Here is a 21,553-nt window from a genome sequence, read left to right as displayed (position 1 = left end):
CCGTCGCGGGGATTCGAACCGCCAACCTTCTGATCGGCAAGCCCAAGCTCAGTGGTTTAGACCACAGTGCCACCTGCGTCCCACGTCTGAGAAGCTCCTAGCGCTCAAAACCGACTTATGCCCTGGAAGCCCTTTTCAGAGGCATGAGGCTAGCTAGCAGTGTTCACGCAGCAGTTGAAATGCACTTTGTTCATGCTCAGAGATCCTGCAGTTTGTGGGTAGCCGTTGTGGAATCACAAACATATTTACGTACCGCCTTTCCTCCGACGATCCCAAGGTGGAGCATGTGGTTCTCTCCTGCTCCATTTTATCTTCAAAACAACCCTGGGACCTTCTCTTTTCATGATTCAACATGCTGAAAGGAAGACACTTGGCGGCACTCCTACAGGTGCGGGTGCAAGGGCAGCTTAAAAACCCAGCATGCACTTCAACCCCGCTGAACTAATTCTTTGTGAGCTTCCAAAACGAGGGGCCCAGAGAGCAGCAACACGAGAGCAGGGCCTTTTCTGTGGTGGCTCCTTGCTTGCAAAATGCTCTTCCCAAGGAGGCTCGCCAGGGGCCATCGTCGTACATCTTTAGCTGCCAGGCAAAAACACTTCTCCCAGGCCTTTGGCTAATTAAACAATCTATGGCCTTCTAAACTGTGAGGATTGTTTGTTATTATGATATGTATTTTTGTGTTTTTATATTATAAAGCATCCTGTTATCCTTGGGTGAAGGGTGCCATAGAATTATTATTAATTATTATTAATTAGGCATGAGAAAAAAGGTAAAGGTAAAGGTACCCCTGCCCGTACGGGCCAGTCTTGCCAGACTCAAGGGTTGTGCGCTCATCTCACTCTATAGGCCGGGAGCCAGCGCTGTCCGCAGACACTTCCAGGTCACATGGCCAGCGTGACAAGCTGCATCTGGCGAGCCAGCGCAGCACACAGAACGCCGTTTACCTTCCCGCTAGTAAGCGGTCCCTATTTATCTACTTGCACTCGGGGGTGCTTTCGAACTGCTAGGTTGGCAGGCGCTGGGACCGAACGACGGGAGCGCACCCCGCCGTGGGAATTCGAACTGCCGACCATGCGATTGGCAAGTCCTAAGCGCTGAGGTTTTACCCACAGCGCCACCCGCGTCCCTTAGGCATGAGAAAAGACTGCTTCAAAACCCCACTCAGCCACAAAACTTACTTGCCTGACCTACCTCACAGGGATTGTCATGAAGATAAAATTGGGTGAGGGGAAAGACCGCCTTGAGATCCTTGAGGAAAAGCAGGACATAGATGAAATAAATTCTGTGGACTGGTTTGTGAGTAGCTGCAGATGACGTTGGCAGAAAGATAAACACACACAAGCATTTTTCTTCCCTGCAAACCTTAGGGCCCCCTTCCATTAATAATGTGTGTTTGCTAAGCCACCTTTCAGAATACTTTTCAAGCCTGGAGTGATGCTCCTCAAAATACGCTCTCTTAGTAACAACTGCACAAAATGATTTAATTATTTGCAAACAGCAGGAGGGAGAGTCTGCTGTTCTCTTTTATTCTGCTTTTCTGAGAATCTCTCCTTCACTTTGGGTGAATTGCAAGCGTTTGAGACAGAATTACTGAACAGGGACAAGGCAGCAGGAAAAACTACAAACCAAAGCACCAAATAATGCAGATAAAAGTCCACACATCAGAGAAAAGGGGTGTCAGTGTGTGCCAGGGTCTGCCTCTTTTTTTAATCCAAACAGCAAGAACTCCATCCTTTGGTTCTTCTCAATACAGGATTACGCTCGCAAGGATATCCGTTCCATTTTTATACCTGAGTGAGATTTATCTGAGAGTCTCCACATCCTTGCAGCGATTCAGAATTCGGACTATCAAAACTTCCCCTTCCCCCAAATGTTCAGAGCTTTGCATCCTTCTTGGCGGGATCTTTCCTTGATGGGAGTTGAGCAGCCACTTGCACTGAAATCAATTTAAGAAAGCTTTCTCTGCCTCTGGAAGGCAGGGTCACTCTCAGTCTTCCTCCTCCTCCTCCGCTTCAAAGACGGCTACCGCACACTGTCCAATCGGGACGTAAGCAACGACATCCACTTCTCCCCCACCCTTGCTGGGCTTCTGGAAATGAATCTCCAGGGCTTCACGCATCAATTCCTCATCCAGGACGTCTGGAATCCCCGACAGCAGGACAGTCCGAGTGCAGACCGAAGGACGGAACTGGAACGGGGAGAAAGAAAAAAGAGGATTTTGTTGTCGGCGTCCATCTGCCTCGGGAGACAAAGAAGGACCGCCTCTGGGGGTGGTCGAACCGCCGCGTTAGCATCACTGAAGTGACCTCCCTGGGGTGCAAGCCTGGGCAGTGTGGACGGAGGCCCTGGGCTGCGCAGATGACTAGACCTCCTCTCTCTCAGCCTCATTGATGGGGTCCAAAGGAAAGCAGAGCAATACGTCTGGCACCAGCTTGGCCGCGGGAGTTGCCAGAAGGAGGCGTACAAGACGCCATCCAACTGTCTTAGGGACTCCATTCCTTGGCCTTTTACTTCTCCCAAATATATTCTGCAAGGGAGTAGAGGTTGAGGACCAGAGCTTTCTCCAAGATGGGCTACCTTCCTAGGTACGTCATGTCAGGAGTTCAGCCTACACTCGAGTAGGACCCTGGCAGAGACACATGCCCAACTGGCATGTTCCCTCCCTCCTGGTCTTTCGTTTGGGAGCCTCAAAAGCTTTCTTCAGCCCGAACATCACAGCGACCAATGCCAACCAACACCGGCACTCTTAGGGATCCGCAGAGTTTGCGCATCATGCGCGTGACAGACCTCAGCAACTCAGCATTTATTTACATATAAACACACATGCAGCACTGCAACATGGCTCCCTCTCTCTCTAGTATCAAGACAGCAAAGAGAAAAAGAACAAAGGACAATAGTCCCACTTCATGGAACACAAACATCCTGTTTCCGTCACTTCCCACTCTGTGGAGTCAAAACATACACCGTTGTGTGACAGACAAAAATCCCATGACTGCAATCATGGATCAGGAATTCTAACACGTTGTGCTGAAACCATCTTTTTAATCATTGGACCCACTATTTTGGGTTAGAAGTGAAATTCAGAATTTTGCTGATGTAGCAGACTGCGCTGGTTAAATCCCTGACAAAATTCCGGACTATTTGTATCATCCGCTCAGTCTGCCGGAGCCTGTCTTTGCACGCAGGGGAAATCCCTAGCGCACAATGAATGATGATGCCAGAGCTGAAGAGTCCTTGTAGCTTTTGCTAAATGCAAACATTACAACCACCACCAGCAACGAAAAACATGAAGATCCAGGAACCCAACATGCATCTGATTTTGGACAACAATGCTGCTGCATGATTTGGTTTCCTGAGGTCAGCACTGCTGTTGTGGTAGAGCCTTGGGGTAAGTTGGCCAGGACCCCTTTGAGCATGAAGAACCCTTAGGGACTGCCCATCCCATTTCGCCATCTGAGGAGAAACAGGAAGGTGCCACACCCTCCCCCTGAAGCCTCGTTTAACTGAGGTTGTAGATTCTTGGTTCTGGCAGCAGGGAGAAGTGAGGAGAAGCCACAGCTGCTTTTCCCATGGTAGTGGCACTGCCCCTTGGGATCCTGCCGCCCGAAGCGGCCACCTCCGTCCACCTCATGGGAGAGCAGGCCCTGACCCAGCTTACCACATTCTGAAGCAATGCACATAGCCACATAATAATAATAATAATAATAATAATAATAATAATAATAATAATAATTTATTTCTACCCCGCCCTCCCTGGCCAGAGCCAGGCTCAGGGCAGCTAACATCAACAAAATCACAGTAAAAACATAATAGGGTGGGGGGGAGAAAGAAAAAACACCCCAATTTAAAATACAGGTTAAAATGCAGCCTCATTTTAAAATAACTCACCTGCAGCTCTGCGATTTCTCCGCCAACATAGTGTGACAGCTTGACTGTGTGAATGTCCTGTCCGATGGGCACTTGGTACTGACCTTTTTGGATAAGCCCCTTGGCCACTGAAGAAGGGGGAGAGGCAAAGAAAAGGACAACATTGCGACTTTCCATCTCACTACTTTTAAAAAACGGTGCAGCTCTAACTACCCAAAGCGTAATACAGTGGTACCTTGGTTCTTGAACATAATCCGTTCTGGAAGTCCATTTGACTTCCGAAACGTTCGAAAACCAAGGTGCGGCTTCTGATTGGCGCAGGCGCCTCAGAAACAATAGCCGACAGCAGCATCGGACGTTTGGCTTCCGAAAAAGGTTCGCAAACAGGAACGCTGACTTCTGGGTTTGCGGCATTCGGGTTCCGATTTGTTCATCAACTAAGCCGTTCGAGAACCAAGGTTCTACTGTAGTTGGCATTTGGCAGAAGGGACTCTTGTATTCTGTACAGCACCTAGCACAAAGTTTCTTCCGAATGAAGATTATCATGTATTGTGGGGTGGGAGAAAACAAGCCCATTGACAGGGAACTTAAACGACGTGCTCACTTACACCCTGGCTGTAAAATGAGCAGCAGCTCAAACAAAAATATGGCAGTTTTGGTTTAAAATAAATCTTAAGCATTCGTAGATGAGCTGGAGATGGTCCAAGAAAGGGAAATCAGGATGATCACCTGCCTTGCGACAAAAAAAATTCACTGATTCTTGAGGTAAGCAAGCCACCTGCCCCTTCCCACTGCCTCTTCATCTATCTCATCGTACCTCCATCATCCATAAATGTCAGCACCACGTGGCCAGTGTCGCTCAGCCGCTCCACGCTGAACACCTCGCCTCCCATGTTCTGCCGCTTGCTGAAAAACAACTCCAGCTTCTCAAGCAGCCGGTCCTCAGGCAGAGAGGAGGCCACGATGCCAGACAGCAGGACCCGTCGCGGACTCTTTTCCAGGGAGATCTGTGCGGGATGGGGAAGAGGTCTTAGGAAACCAGAATGGTTGCATCATGGCACATGAGTAAAGAAGTCCACCGGGGGAAGAAGAAAATGTGGGGTTGAGTGCAGGCCACCTGCCTCCACGCAAGCCACATCAAACAGTAGTGTGGTCACAGTCTGGCTGGACCAGAAGAGGCAACAGCTGGGGAACCCCCTAGGCCTAGGGAACCCCCAGGGGAAGAAGGCTCAGAGCAGGGCAAGGATGAGTGGTCAGCAGCAGAGAGGAAGTGAACTGGAGGGAGGAGGCGTCAGCAGCAGGAGAGGTGACAGGGTTTAGTGAGCTAGAAGAAGCTGTGCCAGAGAGCAGTTCTAACTTGGAGGCAGAAGCAGAGGCTGGCCTAGAGGCAGGCGGCTGAAGAATCCAGGACCTCTCCCCGTCCTGCTGTGGCCAGTCCCTCTCTCCCCTGGTCTCCTAGAACTCACAGAGAAGCGAAACAGCCAGAGTAGAGGGTGGTTGTGTACAGACAGTCTGACACAGCATATAACACCAGGCCTGAAAGACCTACATTGGCTCGCAGTACGTTTCCAAGCACAATTCAAAGGGTTGGCGCTGACCTTTAAAGCCCTAAATGGCTTCGGTCCTGTATACCTGAAGGAGCGTCTCCACCCCCATCGTTCGGCCCGGACGCTGAGGTTCAGAGCTGAGGGCCTTCTGGTGGTTCCCTCCCTGCCAGAAGTGAGGTTGCAGGGAACCAGGCAGAGGGCCTTCTCGGTAGTGGCACCCGCCCTTTGGAACGCCCTCCCACCAGATGTCAAGGAAATAAACATCTACCTGATTTTTAGAAGACATCTGAAGGCAGCCCTGTTTAGGGAAGTTTTTAATGTTTGATCGTGTTTTTAATATACTGTTGGGATCCACCCAGAGTGGCTGGAGAAACCCACCCAGATGGGCGGGATATAAATAATAAATTTTCTATTCTTATTCTTATTCTTCTTATTATTATTATTGGAAAGACGCTGGAGAGGAGGAGTCTTAGTGGATACCAGGAAGACAGGGACCTTCAGTCCTCCTAACTGCAAGGCCTCCTAGAAAGAGTTGCCGAGACCACTAGGCCTGAGCTGTGGGCTGTTTTCTGGAATATTTAAAGCTAAATCTAAAGTTGCCTGATTGACTCAGTGGTGGCTATCTAGTCTTTTATATATCGTATGTGTTTGGATTATTAATGCATTTGGATGACAGTCTATACTTTGATTGTTTACACTTATGCCAATGAAGGCCAATAAGAACTGCACTGGCCTTGGGCGATTTATTGTTTTTGTTGCTGACCTACACTTGACTCCGGCCCTGACAGAGTGCTATCGCAGTTGCATGGATTGTAGCCTTACTGCAGAGGTGCAGAAAATGTGCTGAGTGTGGTGCTATGTGCAGCATTCAACTGCCTGGGAATGTTAGCTTTCATTTTTTAAAATAATACAGTGGTAAAGGTAAAGGTACCCCTGCCCATACGGGCCAGTCGTGACCGACTCTGGGGTTGCGTGCTCATCTCGCTTAAGAGGCTGGGAGCCAGCGCTGTCCGAAGACACTTCCGGGTCACGTGGCCAGCATGACGAAGCTGCTCTGGCGAGCCAACACCAGCGCAGCGCACAGAAATGCCGTTACCTTCCCGCTATAAAGCGGTCCCTATTTATCTACTTGCACTTAGGGGTGCTTTCGAACTGCTAGGTGGGCAGGAGCTGGGACCGAACGATGGGAGCTCACCCCGCCGCGGGGATTCGAACCGCCGACCATACGATCGGCAAGTCCTAGGCACTGAGATTTTACCCACAGCGCCACCCGCGTCCCATAATACAGTGGTACCTCGGGTTAAGAACTTAATTCGTTCTGGAGGTCTGTTCTTAACCTGAAACTGTTCTTAACCTGAGGTACCATTTTAGCTAATGGGGCCTCCCGCTGCCGCCGCACCACCACTGCACGATTTCTGTTCTCATCCTGAGGTAAAATTCTTAACCCGAGGTACCATTTCTGGGTTAGCGGAGTCTGTAACCTGAAGCGTCTGTAACCCGAGGTACCACTGTACTAATAAAACCAAGAACAGGTTTCTAGTTACAGAGTTAAGATTCGATAAAGAATCTGAACTTTCCTGTTCCAGCCCATTTTCTGTTTCAAATGTTCCCAATTACAATTACCCCCAATCACCCCAAAGTTTGGATGCGCCAGATCTGTATTGCGGGTCCAATTTTACAGATGCAGAACCCACCTCCAAGGATGAAGGCAAGAGTAACACCATCGGCTCAGCCTTCACATGCACATAGCTGAATTCATCCAGTTGAACTTGATGCTGCTCCATATCAATGATCCTGGAGGCAACTGACAGGGAGGAATGGAAAAAGAGGTCAATTCAACCCCAACTATCTCCTTCCATCCATATGCTTTCCTGTCTGTCAGTTCGTAAAGGTAAAGGTAAAGGGACCCCTGACCATTAGGTCCAGTCGTGGCCGACTCTGGGGTTGCGGCGCTCATCTCGCTTTATTGGCTGAGGGAGCCGGCGTACAGCTTCCAGGTCATGTGGCCAGCATGACTAAGCCGCTTCTGGCGAACCAGAGCAGCGCACGGAAACACTGTTTACCTTCCCGCCGGAGCGGTACCTATTTATCTACTTGCACTTTGACGTGCTTTTGAACTGCTAGGTTGGCAGGAGCAGGGACTGAGCAACGGGAGCTCACCCTGTCGCGGGGATTCGAACTGCCAACCTTCTGATCAGTTTAACCCACAGCTCCACCCGCGTCCTCATGTCAGTTCAGCAACCCAGAATTAGTTCCCATCCTCCTTTAAGATGGAAACAAGATGCTTTTTTTGTCCGTGTGTGATTGCATCGAAGGGTGTGTGGAGTGTTAGGGGAGAGACAAGGCGCATCATGCTCCTTCTGGGGTAGCTTGGTCCCTACTCTGCACCCCAGGAATGGTTTTGACTAGCTGGTTAAACGAGTCAAGGGTAGTCAATGGATCTCAAACCCTCGGTGACTTAGGGACTTCCCCTGTATTCAAAGACAGGCTCTGGCAGATTGAGCGGACAAGACCAATGGTGGGTCCAGAGGTCAAGAAAGCATTATTTGCATGTGCTATATAGGAAAGTGAGGGGCAAGTGGGGCTCGACAGCCTGGGAAGGCAGCCCATCTGGGAGAAGGAAAACTCGGATCCGAAATCTCTGCTGCATTGCAGGATATCCTCAGGAGAAGAAAAGGCTACCAGCCTTTCTCAACCTGTGGGTCCCCAGGTGTTGTTGAACTACAACTCCCATTACCCCTAGCTAGCAAGGCCAGAGCTCAGGGATGATGGGAGTTGTAGTCCAACAACATCTGGGAACCCACAGGTTGAAAACCACTGAGCTAAGGAGTAAACTCTACACAGATCCGGAGAGGAATCCCTAAGGTGGTTGGATAGCTCCTTAAAGGCCTCCTTCTGGCAACTCCTGCAGCCAAGCTGGTGACAAATGTCATGCTCTGCTTTCCTTCAGATGTAAAGGTGATAAATAGCTATACAGTGGTACCTCGGGTTAAGAACATAATTCGTTCCGGAGGTCCGTTCTTAACCTGAAACCGTTCTTAACCTGAGGTACCACTCTAGCTAATGGGGCCTCCTGCTGCTGGTGCGCCGCCGCCGCGCAATTTCTGTTCTCATCCTGAGGTAAAGTTCTTAACCCGAGGTACTACTTTCGCGTTAGCGGAGTCTGTAACCCGAAATGTTTGTAACCTGAGGTGTTCGTAACCCGAGGTACCACTGTACAACTTTTAGAAGACAGCCGTGCATCGGGAAGTTTTTAACTTTTGATGCTTTATAGTGTTTTACATACTATGGTACCTCGGTTTTCAAACGTCTCCATTGACGTACATTTTGGTTTTCGAACGCCGTAACCCCAGAAGTAAATGCTTCGGTTTTCAAACACGCCTCATAAGTCAAACATGAAACGCGGCTTCCTCTGAGTGTAAGATCCTGAGGCCTAGCTGTCGGCTGTTGAGTTTTCGGTTTTCGAACATTTCAGAACTCGAATGGTCTTCCGGAACGGATTATGTTCGAAAACCGAAGTACCGCTGTATTCTGTAAGCTGGCCAGAGTGGCTGGGGAAACCCAGCCAGATGGGTGGGGTATAAGTAATAAAATTATTATTATTATTCCTTTGGACCACAACAGCAAGGCTGAGACCCCCTCAGTCTTGCTGTCTGGGGAGTCCAGGGTTTCCATACACACTGCCCACAATAGGTCACCTCAGTGCTGCCCGCACAGCAGTTTGACTTCATGCCTGGAGGCGCACGCCATTGTCTTTGAGACAGATGGATGCCAACAACGACATTGCTTGAAAGGATTGGGCAAGAACTATGGAACCTTCATCAACAGAGGGATGAATTAGATTGAGAAACCAGGAATTGCAGCTGGGTGATCTGTTAAGTTCCCTTCCCTATAGCGGAGGAGCAAGTCCCATCACTTAGAGATAAAAGTGGTTGGGACTTTATACAAGATTCCTACTGCTGGCAAGGGGCTGGTTGAAATCACCCGCAAAGAGCCTTTGGGTTGCATTCAGCTAACTATTACTCGGAGTAGATTCATTACAATGAATGGGTGTAAGCTAGTCATGGCCATTAATTGCAGCAACTGATTAATGTGCGTCCTAAAGACGCACAATCGTGCACACGCACATGGTGCCAAACCCAGAAGTGACCCAGAAATATCCCTGGGCCAAAATGCTCCCAATTGACAGTCTCTGCCTGGTCTTAGGTTCCCCAACTTAGGGCCACCCCTGTGGCATCTTTTCGGGGTCAGAATTTCAATCCGAACAGCTGCTCCTACCCTCGTGGCTTTCAAAAGTGATGAGAGCCGATCCCCCAGGCACAGGGTATCGAATCTGTGGCCGGGCTGTCAAACGGTTAGGCAATGTCTCCTCCTTGGCTTCTTCCATGTGGCCTTTAAATACCATCGCCCGTTCAGGTAAGTTGGTTGGCACCTGGAGAGTTGTGGCAGGAGAGAGAAGGTTGATATGAGAATGGGGTTTTTTTCCTGCCAGGTTTCGCACTCTACAACAAACTCTATTTTGAGTAAGAATTTCAACTGGATATATCTCCCACGCATACTCTTCTTGTTTTGTATTTCATGTTACCTCTTCTGATTAAAACTTTTAAATTAATAAGTAATTGTAGAACTCAGCTAGCAGATAGTTTAAGGAAAATGTTAAGGAAAGGACAGAGCAGTTCTGTGCATAGGCAGAGATTTTGCCTTGCCACTGAACAAACGCCACCAGTCTCAGTTGGTTTGTAGGGCAGAAAAGAGGAATAATAATAGGAATTATCATTATATTTATTTATTTATTCATTCATTCATACATACATACATACAGTATTTTTCGCTCTATAAGACGCACCTTTTCCCTCCTAAAAAGTAAGGGGAAATGTGTGTGCGTCTTATGGAGCGAATGCAGGCTGTGCAGCTATTGCTGAAGCCGGAACAGCAAGAGGGATTGCTCTAAAAACTAGGTGCCTCCTCTAAAAACTAGGTGCGTCTTATAGAGCGAAAAATACGGTGCATACATACATAACATACCCCGCCCATCAGGCTGGGTTTCCCCAGCCACTCTGGGCAGCTCCCAACAGAATATTACAGAATATTCCCTAAACAGGGCTGCCTTCAGATGTCTTCTAAAAGTCAGATAGTTGTTTATTTCCTTGACATCTGATGGGAGGGCGTTCCACAGGGCGGGCACCACTACTGAGATGGCCCTATGCCTGGTTCCCTGTAACTTCACTTCTTGCAATGAGGGAACTGCCAGAAGGCCCTCGGCGCTGGACCTCAGTGTCCGGGCTGAACGATGGGCGTGGAGACGCTCCTTCAGGTATGCTGGGCCGAGGCCGTTTAGGGCTTTAAAGGTCAGCACCAACACTTTGAATTGTGCTTGGAAACGTACTGGGAGCCAATTTAGCTCTTTCAGGACCGGTCTTATATGGTCTCGGTGGCCGCTCCCAGTCACCAATCTAGCTGCCTCATTCTGGATTAGTTGTAGTTTCCGGGTCACCTTCAAAGGTAGCCCCACGTAGAGCGCATTGCAGTAGTCCAAGTGGGAGATAACCAGAGCATGCACCACTCTGGTGAGACAGTCTGCGGGCAGGTAGGGTCTCAGCTTGCATACCAGATGGGATCTCAAGAGGAATTCTGTCTGGGATTCAGTGGCTCCTTCTGGGAAAGACACAAGCTTGCCTACGTGATTAAACTAGCCTATTTCTCAGGCCACATGCTTCCCCACAGCCAGTACCTTGTGGAGCTCTTCTTGGGCCACCTGAAACCTTTCCAGCTGCTCCAGTTCGTTTTCCAGAGCCAGTTTCTCTTCTAGCAATTGGCATTTTTCCGTCAGCGCCAACTGAATTTCTTTCTGCAGGGAAAAGATGGTGATCCATTAAACAGGTAACACGAGGGATGTCTGCCAGTGCAGACAACCTGTAAACCCAAGATGTGTTTGGACTCCATCTCCCATCTATGGGATATTTAAAGTGCAGTCAAACCAAGAGTTTGCTACATAGGCACATTTTTACGGTTGATTATTGTGATGCGGGTGGCGCTGTGGGTTAAACCACAGAGCCTAGGACTTGCCGATCAGAAGGTCGGCGGTTCGAATCCCCGCGACGGGGTGAGCTCCCGTTGCTCGGTCCCTGCTCCTGCCAACCTAGCAGTTCGAAAGCAAGTACAAGTAGATAAATAGGTACCGCTCCAGCGGGAAGGTAAATGGAGTTTCCGTGCGCTGCTCTGGTTTGCCAAAAGCGACTTCGTCATGCTGGCCACATGACCTGGAAGCTGTACGCCGGCTCCCTTGGCCAATAAAGCAAGATGAGCGCCGCAACCCCAGAGTCGGTCACGACTGGACCTAATGGTAAAGGGGGTGCCTTTACCTTTACCTTTACCTATTGCATTCAATATTTTACCATAAGCTGCCCAGAGAACATAGTTTGGGGGAGGCGTGCAACGACTGCAAACAAATAAATAGGTAAAAAGGTAAAGGACCCCTGGACGGTTAAGTCCAGTCAAAGGCAACTATGGGGTTGTGGCGCTCATCTCGCTTCCAGGCCAAGGGAGACAGTGTTTGTCCACAGACAGCTTCCCAGGTCATGGGGCCAGCAGGACTAAACAGCTTCTGGCACAACAGGACACCATGATGGAAACCAGAGTGCATGGAAATGCCGTTTACCTTTCCGCTGCAGCGGTACCTATTTATCTACTTGCACTGGCGTGCTTTCGAACTGCTAGGCTGGCAGAAGCTGGGACAGATTCACATGGATTCAAACTGCCATCCTTCTGATCAGCAAGCCCAAGAGGTTCAGTGGTTTAGACCACAGCGCCACCTGCGTCCCTGACAAACAAGTAACAACAGGCTTATCACATAAGTTAGACAGTTTGCATAACTTATTATTATGTACATGTGTTAATCTGGGGGTAGGTTGCCAGAGTCCAATTTTCTGAGAATCTCAGCTCTCTACCTTTCCTTGAAGCATGCGTTTGGCCTACACGGCTGCAAGAAAAGCCTGAACTGTTAAGTTGTGGGTGAACATATCAGACGACACAGCGATTCTTCAAACAGCTCTTGTTTATTCACAGGCCAGGACAGAACTGAACTGAAGGGTTCAGTCAGCCTGCTTATATAGAGCTCCAGTACAATGTAACTGTAACAATTTTCTAAAACTATCCAATCACTGAAAGCCACTTTCGATCCCTTATTTGCATAACTATCTACAGTATCCCCCTGCTGGCCCAGGGTGAGAACTTCAGTACATAACATGAACATACATCAGCAACACCTGGGGAAATATCAGAAAGATGGAGGAAAACACGGAGGACGATTTGCTGTGGTCGTATTTCCCCTCCTGACCTTTCACAATGAATTGCAAAATAAAAGGTGGCAAAATAAGAAAATGGGTGCCTATGTTTCACCAGAACAACTGCATAACTGAACATCCCTCAGTGCAGGACTGCGGTGACATTGATGAATAATTTGCTTTTCTTTAAAGCAGGACAGAGGAATCTGTAGCCCTGCAGCTGTTGCTGGAGAGTTCAACAACAAACATGTTTCCCATTCCCTGCTTTAAAAGAAGAATAGACTCAACCCTGGTCTTAAAAGATCTGTACTATGGAAGTGAGAGCTGGACCATCAAGAAGGCTGATCGCTGAAGAATGGATGCTTTTGAATTATGGTGCTGGAGGAGACTCTTGAGAGTCCCATGGACTGCAAGAAGATCAAACCTCTCCATTCTGAAGGAAATCAGCCCTGAGTGCTCACTGGAAGGACAGATCCTGAAGCTGAGGCTCCAATACTTTGGCCACCTCATGAGAAGAGAAGACTCCCTGGGAAAGACCCTGATGTTGGGAAAGATGGAGGGCACAAGGAGAAGGGGACGACAGAGGACGAGATGGTTGGACAGTGTTCTCAAAGCTACTAACGTGAGTTTGACCAAACTGCGGGAGGCAGTGGAAGATAGGAGTGCCTGGCATGCTCTGGTCCAGGGGGTCACGAAGAGTCGGACACGACTAAACGACTAAACAACAACAACAACCTGAAAACCTGCTTTCTGGGGCTGAGACTCTTCTTCAAGCTCCTGGAGTCTTTTACGCAGAAGTTCGGTTTCTCTCTTAAGTTTTGATGCTTCTCGTTCGCTCTCTTTTCTGCCAGCCTCCAAGGAAAATCGGTCAACCTCCAATGCATTGCACATATCCTAAAAGTGACAAGTAGACATGTGACAGTCAGAAAGAATAAAATCAGGAAAGGGAAAATCTGAAGAAAATGTGTGTATTTTTTTTATCCCGATGAATTTTTGTTAAACTTTCCAGTAGGAAAAATGGGCAATTGAGAATATCCAATCAGGGTGATGGTCTTTAATACTGTATGAGAAAGTTTCTGACCACATAATATGTTTCCTTTTGTTTACTACGAAGTTTGTGATATCTATTGTTTCTTTCAGCTCTTCAGGTGGCAAACACAAATATTTAAGAAGCATAAGGTGGAGCTAATACTGTAACTCTAATACCAGTTACAGTATATATTGACAGTTTTGCTAGCACAAAAGTAATGCACTTATACTTTGGGGGCCACAGTCCTAGGCATGCTAACCTCGGGGTGATCCCCACTAAACAGAGTGGATTTTGCTTCTGAGTAAACATGCAGAGGGACACGGGTGGTGCTGTGGGTTAAACCACAGAGCCTAGGACTTGCCAATCAGAAGGTCGGCGGTTCGAATCCCCACGACGGGGTGAGCTCCCGTTGCTCGGTCCCTGCTCCTGCCAACCTAGCAGTTCGAAAGCACGTCAAATTGCAAGTAGATAAATAGGTACTGCTCCAGCGGGAAGGTAAACGGTGTTTCCGTGCGCTGCTCTGGTTCGCCAGAAGCGGCTTAGTCATGCTGGCCACATGACCCGGAAGCTGTACGCCGGCTCTCTCGGCCAATAAAGCGAGATGAGCACTGCAACCCCAGAGTCGGTCACAACTGGACCGAATGGTCAGGGGTCCCTTTACCTTAAACATGCAGAGAATAAATTTAAAACCAGGGTGGATTTGATTTAAATCAAATCAAATCGATTTAAATCTCGATTTAAAACACAAGTCAGTAAGACTTGATTTAAATCAATTTTTTTACAGAAGGACTCATTCTTGCATATTTACAACCAGAGGAAGTTTCCATTTTTGGAATAATAAATTTTCAGAGTAGTTGTTTATAGTTATATCAAAAATTACTGATTTGGTTATACTATTAGAAATACATAGACAGATAATTATGACATTATTGTGAGGTTTAATAAGTTAACTGTTTACATTTGGACAACTTTTCTGATGTGGTTAAACAATTTTATTTTTTTTAAAAAGAAAAACTTAGATTGAGTTTTAGCACACATGAAAAACTTAAAACAAACCTTTATTTCCTGATGAATAGCCTTTGGAGTAGAATGTAACTTAAATAGAAAACTATATTTAGAAAGATTTTTCCCTCCAAAAGCATTTTATTTTAAAAATCCGATTTCAATTTTAAAAAAAATCCAATTTATTTTATTTTTAAAAAATCTTTGGTTTTTACCCATCCTGTTTAAAACTCAATAAAAAGCAATTAAAAATAAAATAAAAATAATGGAAAGAGCTTCGAGGAAAGCCTCCGAACACCAACACATCTCACTTTCGACATGAGAGACAACTGCTGTTTCCAAAGATGAGTACCTGCCATTTCAAGGTTTGTTCTGCTGCCAGTGTCTCACTTGCTGAAATTCCTGGACTGGGCAGGTAGATGAAGGAGTCCTGAAGAACAGAACAAAAGGATGTTCGTTCACAGCCCAGGGCCTCCTGCCTCCACGCAGCAGGAGCGTGGAGGTGAGTTCAGAAACTTACGGGACATGCTGGGGACGGGGAGAAGGGGACTAACTACCGTATTTTTCGCTCTATAAGACGCACCAGACCATAAGAGGCACCTAGTTTTTGGAGGAGGAAAACAAACAAAAAAATATTCTGAATCCCAGAAGCCAGAACATCAAGAGGGACCACTGCGCAGCGAAAGCAGCAATCCCTCTTTCTGTTCTGGCTTCTGGGATAGCTACGCAGCCTGCATTCGCCCCATAAGACGCACACACATTTCCCCTTACTTTTTAGGAGGGAAAAAGTGAGTCTTCTAGAGCAAAAAATACAGTATTTTTCATTATTTTTATTAAAGCTTTATTGCAGAACAATTTACACACTACATAAAAAACAACACAAACCAACCAACACCATACCCTCATAACAACTAAACACTAACAAACAACATAAAATTTGGCATCACGCACACTTTTGACTTCTGATTCACCTCGTTGTACTTTTTACACATTATTGGTCTAGTCACACTTCCTTATTTTTTAACTGTTGCATATCAAAAGGAGATTTTTGCTTTTATAATTTCCTCATTATTCAAATTCAGTCCAGACCTGTCAGGAGATTTTCATTTTCACAATACTTTTTTAGATATTCTTTGAATAATGTCCAATCTTTACTCACTTTCTGGTTTGGGTTTCCTCTTAATCTCCCAGTCATTTTTGCAAGTTCTAAATATTCTATCAGCTTCGCCTGCCAGTCAATTTTTGTGGGGGTTGGGTCACTTTTCCAATTTTTTTGCTATTAAAATTCTGGCCGCCATGATTGCATACATAAAAAAGGTTCTATAGATTTTTTTTGTATTTTGGTAGACATAATGCCTAACAGAAAGGCTTCTGGGGGTTTTTTGAAGGAGAATTTAAATATATTTTTGAGATTGTTATATATTATGTCCCAGAATTCTCGTATCTTCACGCAGTCCCACCACATGTGCAGGAAGGTACCTACCCCTTTTTTGCATCTCCAGCAAACGTTTGAGTTCTTTTTATACATCTTGGCCAATTTGAGAAGGGGACTAACTATTGATCACTTGGTAAATATATCAATGTATTAAAGTAAATGCACAGAGCTGCCTGAACTGCCATGTGAGGCGGCGACTTGCATACAGTCATACCTCGGGTTGCAAACGCTGCGGGTTGCGCGTTTTCGGGTTGCAGACAGCACCGAACCCAGAAGTACCAGAACGGGTTACTTCCAGGTTTCAGCGCTCGCGTCATGCGCAGAACCACAAAATAACGTCACGCACATGTGGAGAAGCGCCAAATCGCGTCATGCGCATGTGCAGACGCAGTGCTTCAGGCTGCAAACGTGCCTCCTGCACGGATCACATTCACAACCAGAGGTATGACTGTATAGTGGTACCTTGGGTTAAGAACTTAATTCGTATTGGAGGTCCGTTCTTAACCTGAAACTGTTCTTAACCTGAAGCACCACTTTAGCTAATGGGGCCTCCTGCTGCTGCCACGCCACCGGAGCACGATTTCTGTTCTCATCCTGAAGCAAAGTTCTTAACCTGAGGTAATATTTCTGGGCTAGCGGAGTCTGTAACCTGAAGCGTCTGTAACCTGAAGCGTATGTAACCCGAGGTACCACTGTACTTGAAAGCGGCACTCTTGAATCAAGGTTTCTCATATCACTCTGAAGGAAGATGCAACAAACATGTTTAGCAGAGAGGCATACGGTGTTGATATGGAAAAGGATCTATTCTCTAAAGAGCACACACCAACAGTGGCTTAACCGTGGAGCAGGGGATTACAGGAATGCATAGAGGCAAGCAAAACAAGCCAAGGGAGTCGCAGGATTCCCTCGTGGGATTCATCCAAAGACAAGATCAGTGGACAGCAAACAGTGTCACCCCCTATCAGTACTAAAGTAAGGTTAACTGGGGACGCGGGTGGCCCTGTGGGTTAAACCACAGAGCCTAGGACTTGCTGATCAGAAGGCCGGCGGTTCGAATCCCCACGACGGGGTGAGCTCCCGTTGTTCGGTCCCTGCTCCTGCCAACCTAGCAGTTTGAAAGCACGTCAAAGTGCAAGTAGATAAACAGGTATCGCTCTGGCGGGAAGGTAAACGGCGTTTCCGTGCGCTGCTCTGGTTCGCCAGAAGCGGCTTAGTCATGCTGGCCACATGACATGGAAGCTGTACGCTGGCTCTCTCGGCCAGTGGAGCGAGATGAGCGCAACAACTCCAGAGTCTGTCATGACTGGACCTAATGGTCAGGAGTCCGTTTACCTTTACCTTTAAGGTTAACTTGGGACGCGGGTGGTGCTGTGGTCTAAACCACTGAGCCTAGAGCTTGGCGATCGGAAGGTCGGCGGTTTGAATCCCTGCAACAGGGTGAGCTCCCGTTGCTTGGTCCCAGCTCCTGCCAGCCTGGAGGGCTGCAATTGTCCTGAAGGCCCAATGCTTCCCACCCTCAATTTTAAACCACAGAGCCTAGGACTTGTCAATCAGAAGGTTGGCGGTTCGAATCCCCGCAACGGGGTGAGCTCCCGTTGCTCGGTCCCTGCTCCTGCCAACCTAGCAGTTCGAAAGCACGTCAAAGTGCAAGTAGATAAATAGGTACCGCTCCGGCGGGAAGGTAAACGGCGTTTCCATGCGCTGCTCTGGTTCGCCAGAAGCGGCTTAGTCATGCTGGCCACATGACCCGGAAAAACTGTCTGCAGACTCCCTTGGCCAGTAAAGCGAGATGAGTGTCGCAACCCCAGAGCTGTCTGCGACTTAACTGTCAGGGGTCCTTTACCTTTACCTTTTTAAGGTTAACTGGGAGGCTCTCAGCTGCCAGTCCAAGGGGTTTGGAAGGACTGGATAGCTGCTGCTAGCCACTGACGGGCAAGTTAAATATGGATGCGACTTTTGCACCCAAGCAAGGGAACCTGTGGCACTAATTAACATAAGACGCAGCCTTACAAGGAATCCAAGGAAATCAGTGGTCAGTAAGCAGAGAGTGGGTAGTATTTTCTTCTTCACGCAACATAAAATTAATTCATGTCCATGTGCCACCACCAAAGGTGGAAACGCCACTGGTTTAGGGGGCTTGAGGAAGGGCTGGTGAAGTCTATCCACATGAAAACCCAGTCCTGGTTACATTTAGCGTTCATATAATTTCAGCAGGATAATTTAAGGGGGTCATTTTGTTGCTGCTGTTCTTAAAACAACTGCGTCAGAAATACTTGATGTTTTACTGCGAATAGCTCAGAGGTTTCCCAGCAGATCCTGTGCTCATTGCACTACATTTAAAGCAGCAAGCTGATCCAAACGCTAAGGAATGCTGGTGTAAGTTTTAATCTGTTTTACTATTTTAATTTTTTTATTGTATTTTTTCCTTGATTCCCTTGTTTTTATCTTTTTCAAAACCACTTTGAGATTTATTTATTTTTACAATCAAATGGCCTATATATTTTACGAAATAAATAAAAAAATACCACTTTAAACCTTCATGGCTTCCCCCAAAGTATCTTGGGAACCGTAGTTTGTTCAGGGTGCTGAGAGCAGTTAGCAGATCCCTCTATTACAAAGCTTTGATATACAGAATTCCCTTGGAAGAGTGATTGATTGTTAAATCATTCTGGGAACTGTAGTTCCGTGAGAGGCATAAGGGGTGCCAAACAACTCCCAGCAGCACCCTTAGCAAACTACAATTCCCAAGATTCTTTGGGGGGGAAGCCAAGATTATTTAAAGTGGTGTGATATTGCTTTAAATATGTACTGCTTAGTCTTCATCCATCCTCTGGGTGCCACACAGAGGCAGATTCTTAGTTGCCTATCTGTTGCCTGCTTACCTCATCTGAATCCATCCTGTTGACACACCTGGAAGAAAACAGAAGGGCTGAGTTTGCAGTGCACTTTAATACAAAACAGAGCTAACCCAAATACCACCCAGGGCGGGGGGGGGGAGAGAGAATGTAATTCAGTTTTATTATGCAAATATGCATCTGCTTTGCATACTTTATTCTGCTTCACATACCCTAGAGCAGCACAAAGAGCTTAGATCCCTAAAACTCCCGTCTTTATCCAGAGATTCCTTGTTTCCCGGCGTTCCTCGCCTCCGTTTCCTTACACGCTGCCATGCCTCTCTTCCTCGGTCATACGGACTAGAAACTTGACACCGGAAAAGTCGAGACCCGCCATGGGAGCAGCCAGGATTTTTGTTGTGGGGCAGAACCTTAGTTTGCCATGTATTGATTATTGATTTGGGAGGGCAGCTGCCACTCCCTGCCTCCCCCCTCTTGGCTACTCCCATGAAACCCGCCCTGCCCGGTCCCGAACCCCCTGCAATGGTTACTGACCCGCCCCAACCCGCCGCCCCTACGGAGGACTCATCCTGACCTCGCCCTACGGTCCGGCGTCCAGAGGCAGGCGGCGCGCAGAGGGCGCGCGCGGACACCTCTATCTAAGCGCAAAGCGGATCGTTTGGGTGCTGCGGTTTGGGGACCGATGCGGATCAGGCCCACAAGACCCCCCCAAACTAGCGATCTTACCTTCCGCAGCAGCTGCTGGCCTCCTTGCGTCGCTATCACTTTCGATTTCCAGCTGTTAAAAGCCTCCTCCCCCAAACCAAGCCCCGCCCCGAAGCGTGAAGTCTGCTCCCCACGCAGGATGGGGCCGCCCTTGTGGCGTTGGAAGAAGGGACCCCGGGTCATCTAGTCCAACCCCCCCACACTCTTTACCATGCACGAATCTCAGCATAGAATTGTGGGGTAAGAAGAGATCTATTTGGTCCCCCGGGTTTGTGTGTTTAATCTGGGATTTCCGAGGAGCAACCGTCCAGTTTCCGATATCTCAATGGAGAGATTGTTTTGGAATAACGGATAGCCTTGTCTTTAAATTTTTCCCCTTTTCCCTGCTATATAGTCCGGACGACTGCAGATTGCATGTCTAATATCGGAGTTCAGCATAGAAGTGTTTAAATTGCAATGAACATGTGCAAAGTGCCCTCACCACAAAATAAATCAGCACCCACAGCTAAGAAATTATGTATTTACTAGCGGTGTGTGTGTGTGTGTGTGTGTGTGCGCGCACATATTATTATTTTCATAGGCTATTGACAAGCTTTCTTCACTCCAGAGTAGAGCCGTACTCTGCTCGTGTTCAGAGGTGCACTGTCAGCATTTCAGAGGGGCACCTTGAGAAGAGAAAAGCACTGGAGCACCTAGAAAGGAATGCTGTGATCACCAATAGTCAGCATGGATTTCTGAAAAATAAGTCATGTCAGACTAACCTGATCTCGTTTTTTGACAGAATTACAAGCCTGGTAGATGAAGGGAACGCAGTGGATGTAGCCTACCTTGATTTCAGCAAGGCATTTGACAAGGTGCCCCATGATATTCTTGTAAAGAAGCTGGTAAAATGCGGTCTTGACTATGCTACCACTCAGTGGATTTGTAACTGGCTGACTGACCGAACCCAAAGGGTGCTCATCAATGGTTCCTCTTCATCCTGGAGAAGAGTGACTAGTGGGGTGCCACAGGGTTCTGTCTTGGGCCCGGTCTTATTCAATATCTTTATCAACGACTTGGATGATGGACTCAAGGGCATCCTGATCAAATTTGCAGATGACACCAAACTGGGAGGGGTAGCTAACACCCCAGAGGACAGGATCACACTTCAAAACGACCTTGACAGATTAGAGAACTGGGCCAAAACAAACAAGATGAATTTTAACAGGGAGAAATGTAAAGTATTGCACTTGGGCAAAAAAAAATGAGAGGCACAAATACAAGATGGGTGACACCTGGCTTGAGAGCAGTACATGTGAAAAGGATCTAGGAGTCTTGGTTGACCACAAACTTGACATGAGCCAACAGTGTGACGCGGCAGCTAAAAAAGCCAATGCAATTCTGGGCTGCATCAATAGGAGTATAGCATCTAGATCAAGGGAAGTAATAGTGCCACTGTATTCTGCTCTGGTCAGACCTCACCTGGAGTACTGTGTCCAGTTCTGGGCACCACAGTTCAAGAAGGACACTGACAAACTGGAACGTGTCCAGAGGAGGGCAACCAAAATGGTCAAAGGCCTGGAAACGATGCCTTATGAGGAACGGCTAAGGGAGCTGGGCATGTTTAGCCTGGAGAAGAGGAGGTTAAGGGGTGATATGATAGCCATGTTCAAATATATAAAAGGATGTCACATAGAGGAGGGAGAAAGGTTGTTTTCTGCTGCTCCAGAGAAGCGGACACGGAGCAATGGTTCCAAACTACAAGAAAGAAGATTCCACCTAAACATTAGGAAGAACTTCCTGACAGTAAGAGCTGTTCGACAGTGGAATTTGCTGCCAAGGAGTGTGGT

General features: G+C 47.5%; 1 protein-coding gene across 3 annotated transcripts; it reads right to left on the bottom strand.

Annotated features, from left to right (window-relative positions):
- Nucleotides 1-1,479: 1,479 nt before the first annotated feature.
- IFI35 (interferon induced protein 35) lies at nucleotides 1,480-19,830 on the bottom strand. Of its 3 annotated transcripts, none has more exons than XM_053361942.1 (10): nucleotides 19,746-19,829; nucleotides 19,047-19,074; nucleotides 15,082-15,159; nucleotides 13,433-13,591; nucleotides 11,146-11,262; nucleotides 9,693-9,846; nucleotides 7,109-7,218; nucleotides 4,685-4,874; nucleotides 3,889-3,995; nucleotides 1,480-2,188 (listed from the first exon to the last, which is right to left on the bottom strand). In XM_053361942.1, the coding sequence occupies exons 2-10, from the start codon at nucleotides 19,059-19,061 to the stop codon at nucleotides 1,988-1,990; spliced, it is 1,131 nt and encodes a 376-aa protein (XP_053217917.1). In that variant the 5' UTR covers nucleotides 19,062-19,074; nucleotides 19,746-19,829; the 3' UTR covers nucleotides 1,480-1,987. The 3 variants fall into 3 exon arrangements, with proteins under 3 accessions (XP_053217917.1, XP_053217919.1, XP_053217918.1); XM_053361943.1 differs by lacking the exon at nucleotides 1,480-2,188 and adding an exon at nucleotides 3,038-3,664 and having other exon boundaries at nucleotides 19,746-19,830; XM_053361944.1 differs by lacking the exon at nucleotides 15,082-15,159 and having other exon boundaries at nucleotides 19,746-19,823.
- Nucleotides 19,831-21,553: the final 1,723 nt, after the last annotated feature.

The sequence above is a fragment of the Podarcis raffonei genome, chromosome 13, assembly GCF_027172205.1.
Source record: "Podarcis raffonei isolate rPodRaf1 chromosome 13, rPodRaf1.pri, whole genome shotgun sequence".
NCBI lineage: Eukaryota > Metazoa > Chordata > Lepidosauria > Squamata > Lacertidae > Podarcis > Podarcis raffonei.
The sequence above is the reverse complement of the archived record's forward strand: the minus strand, read 5'-3'. Positions and strand labels throughout refer to the sequence as shown.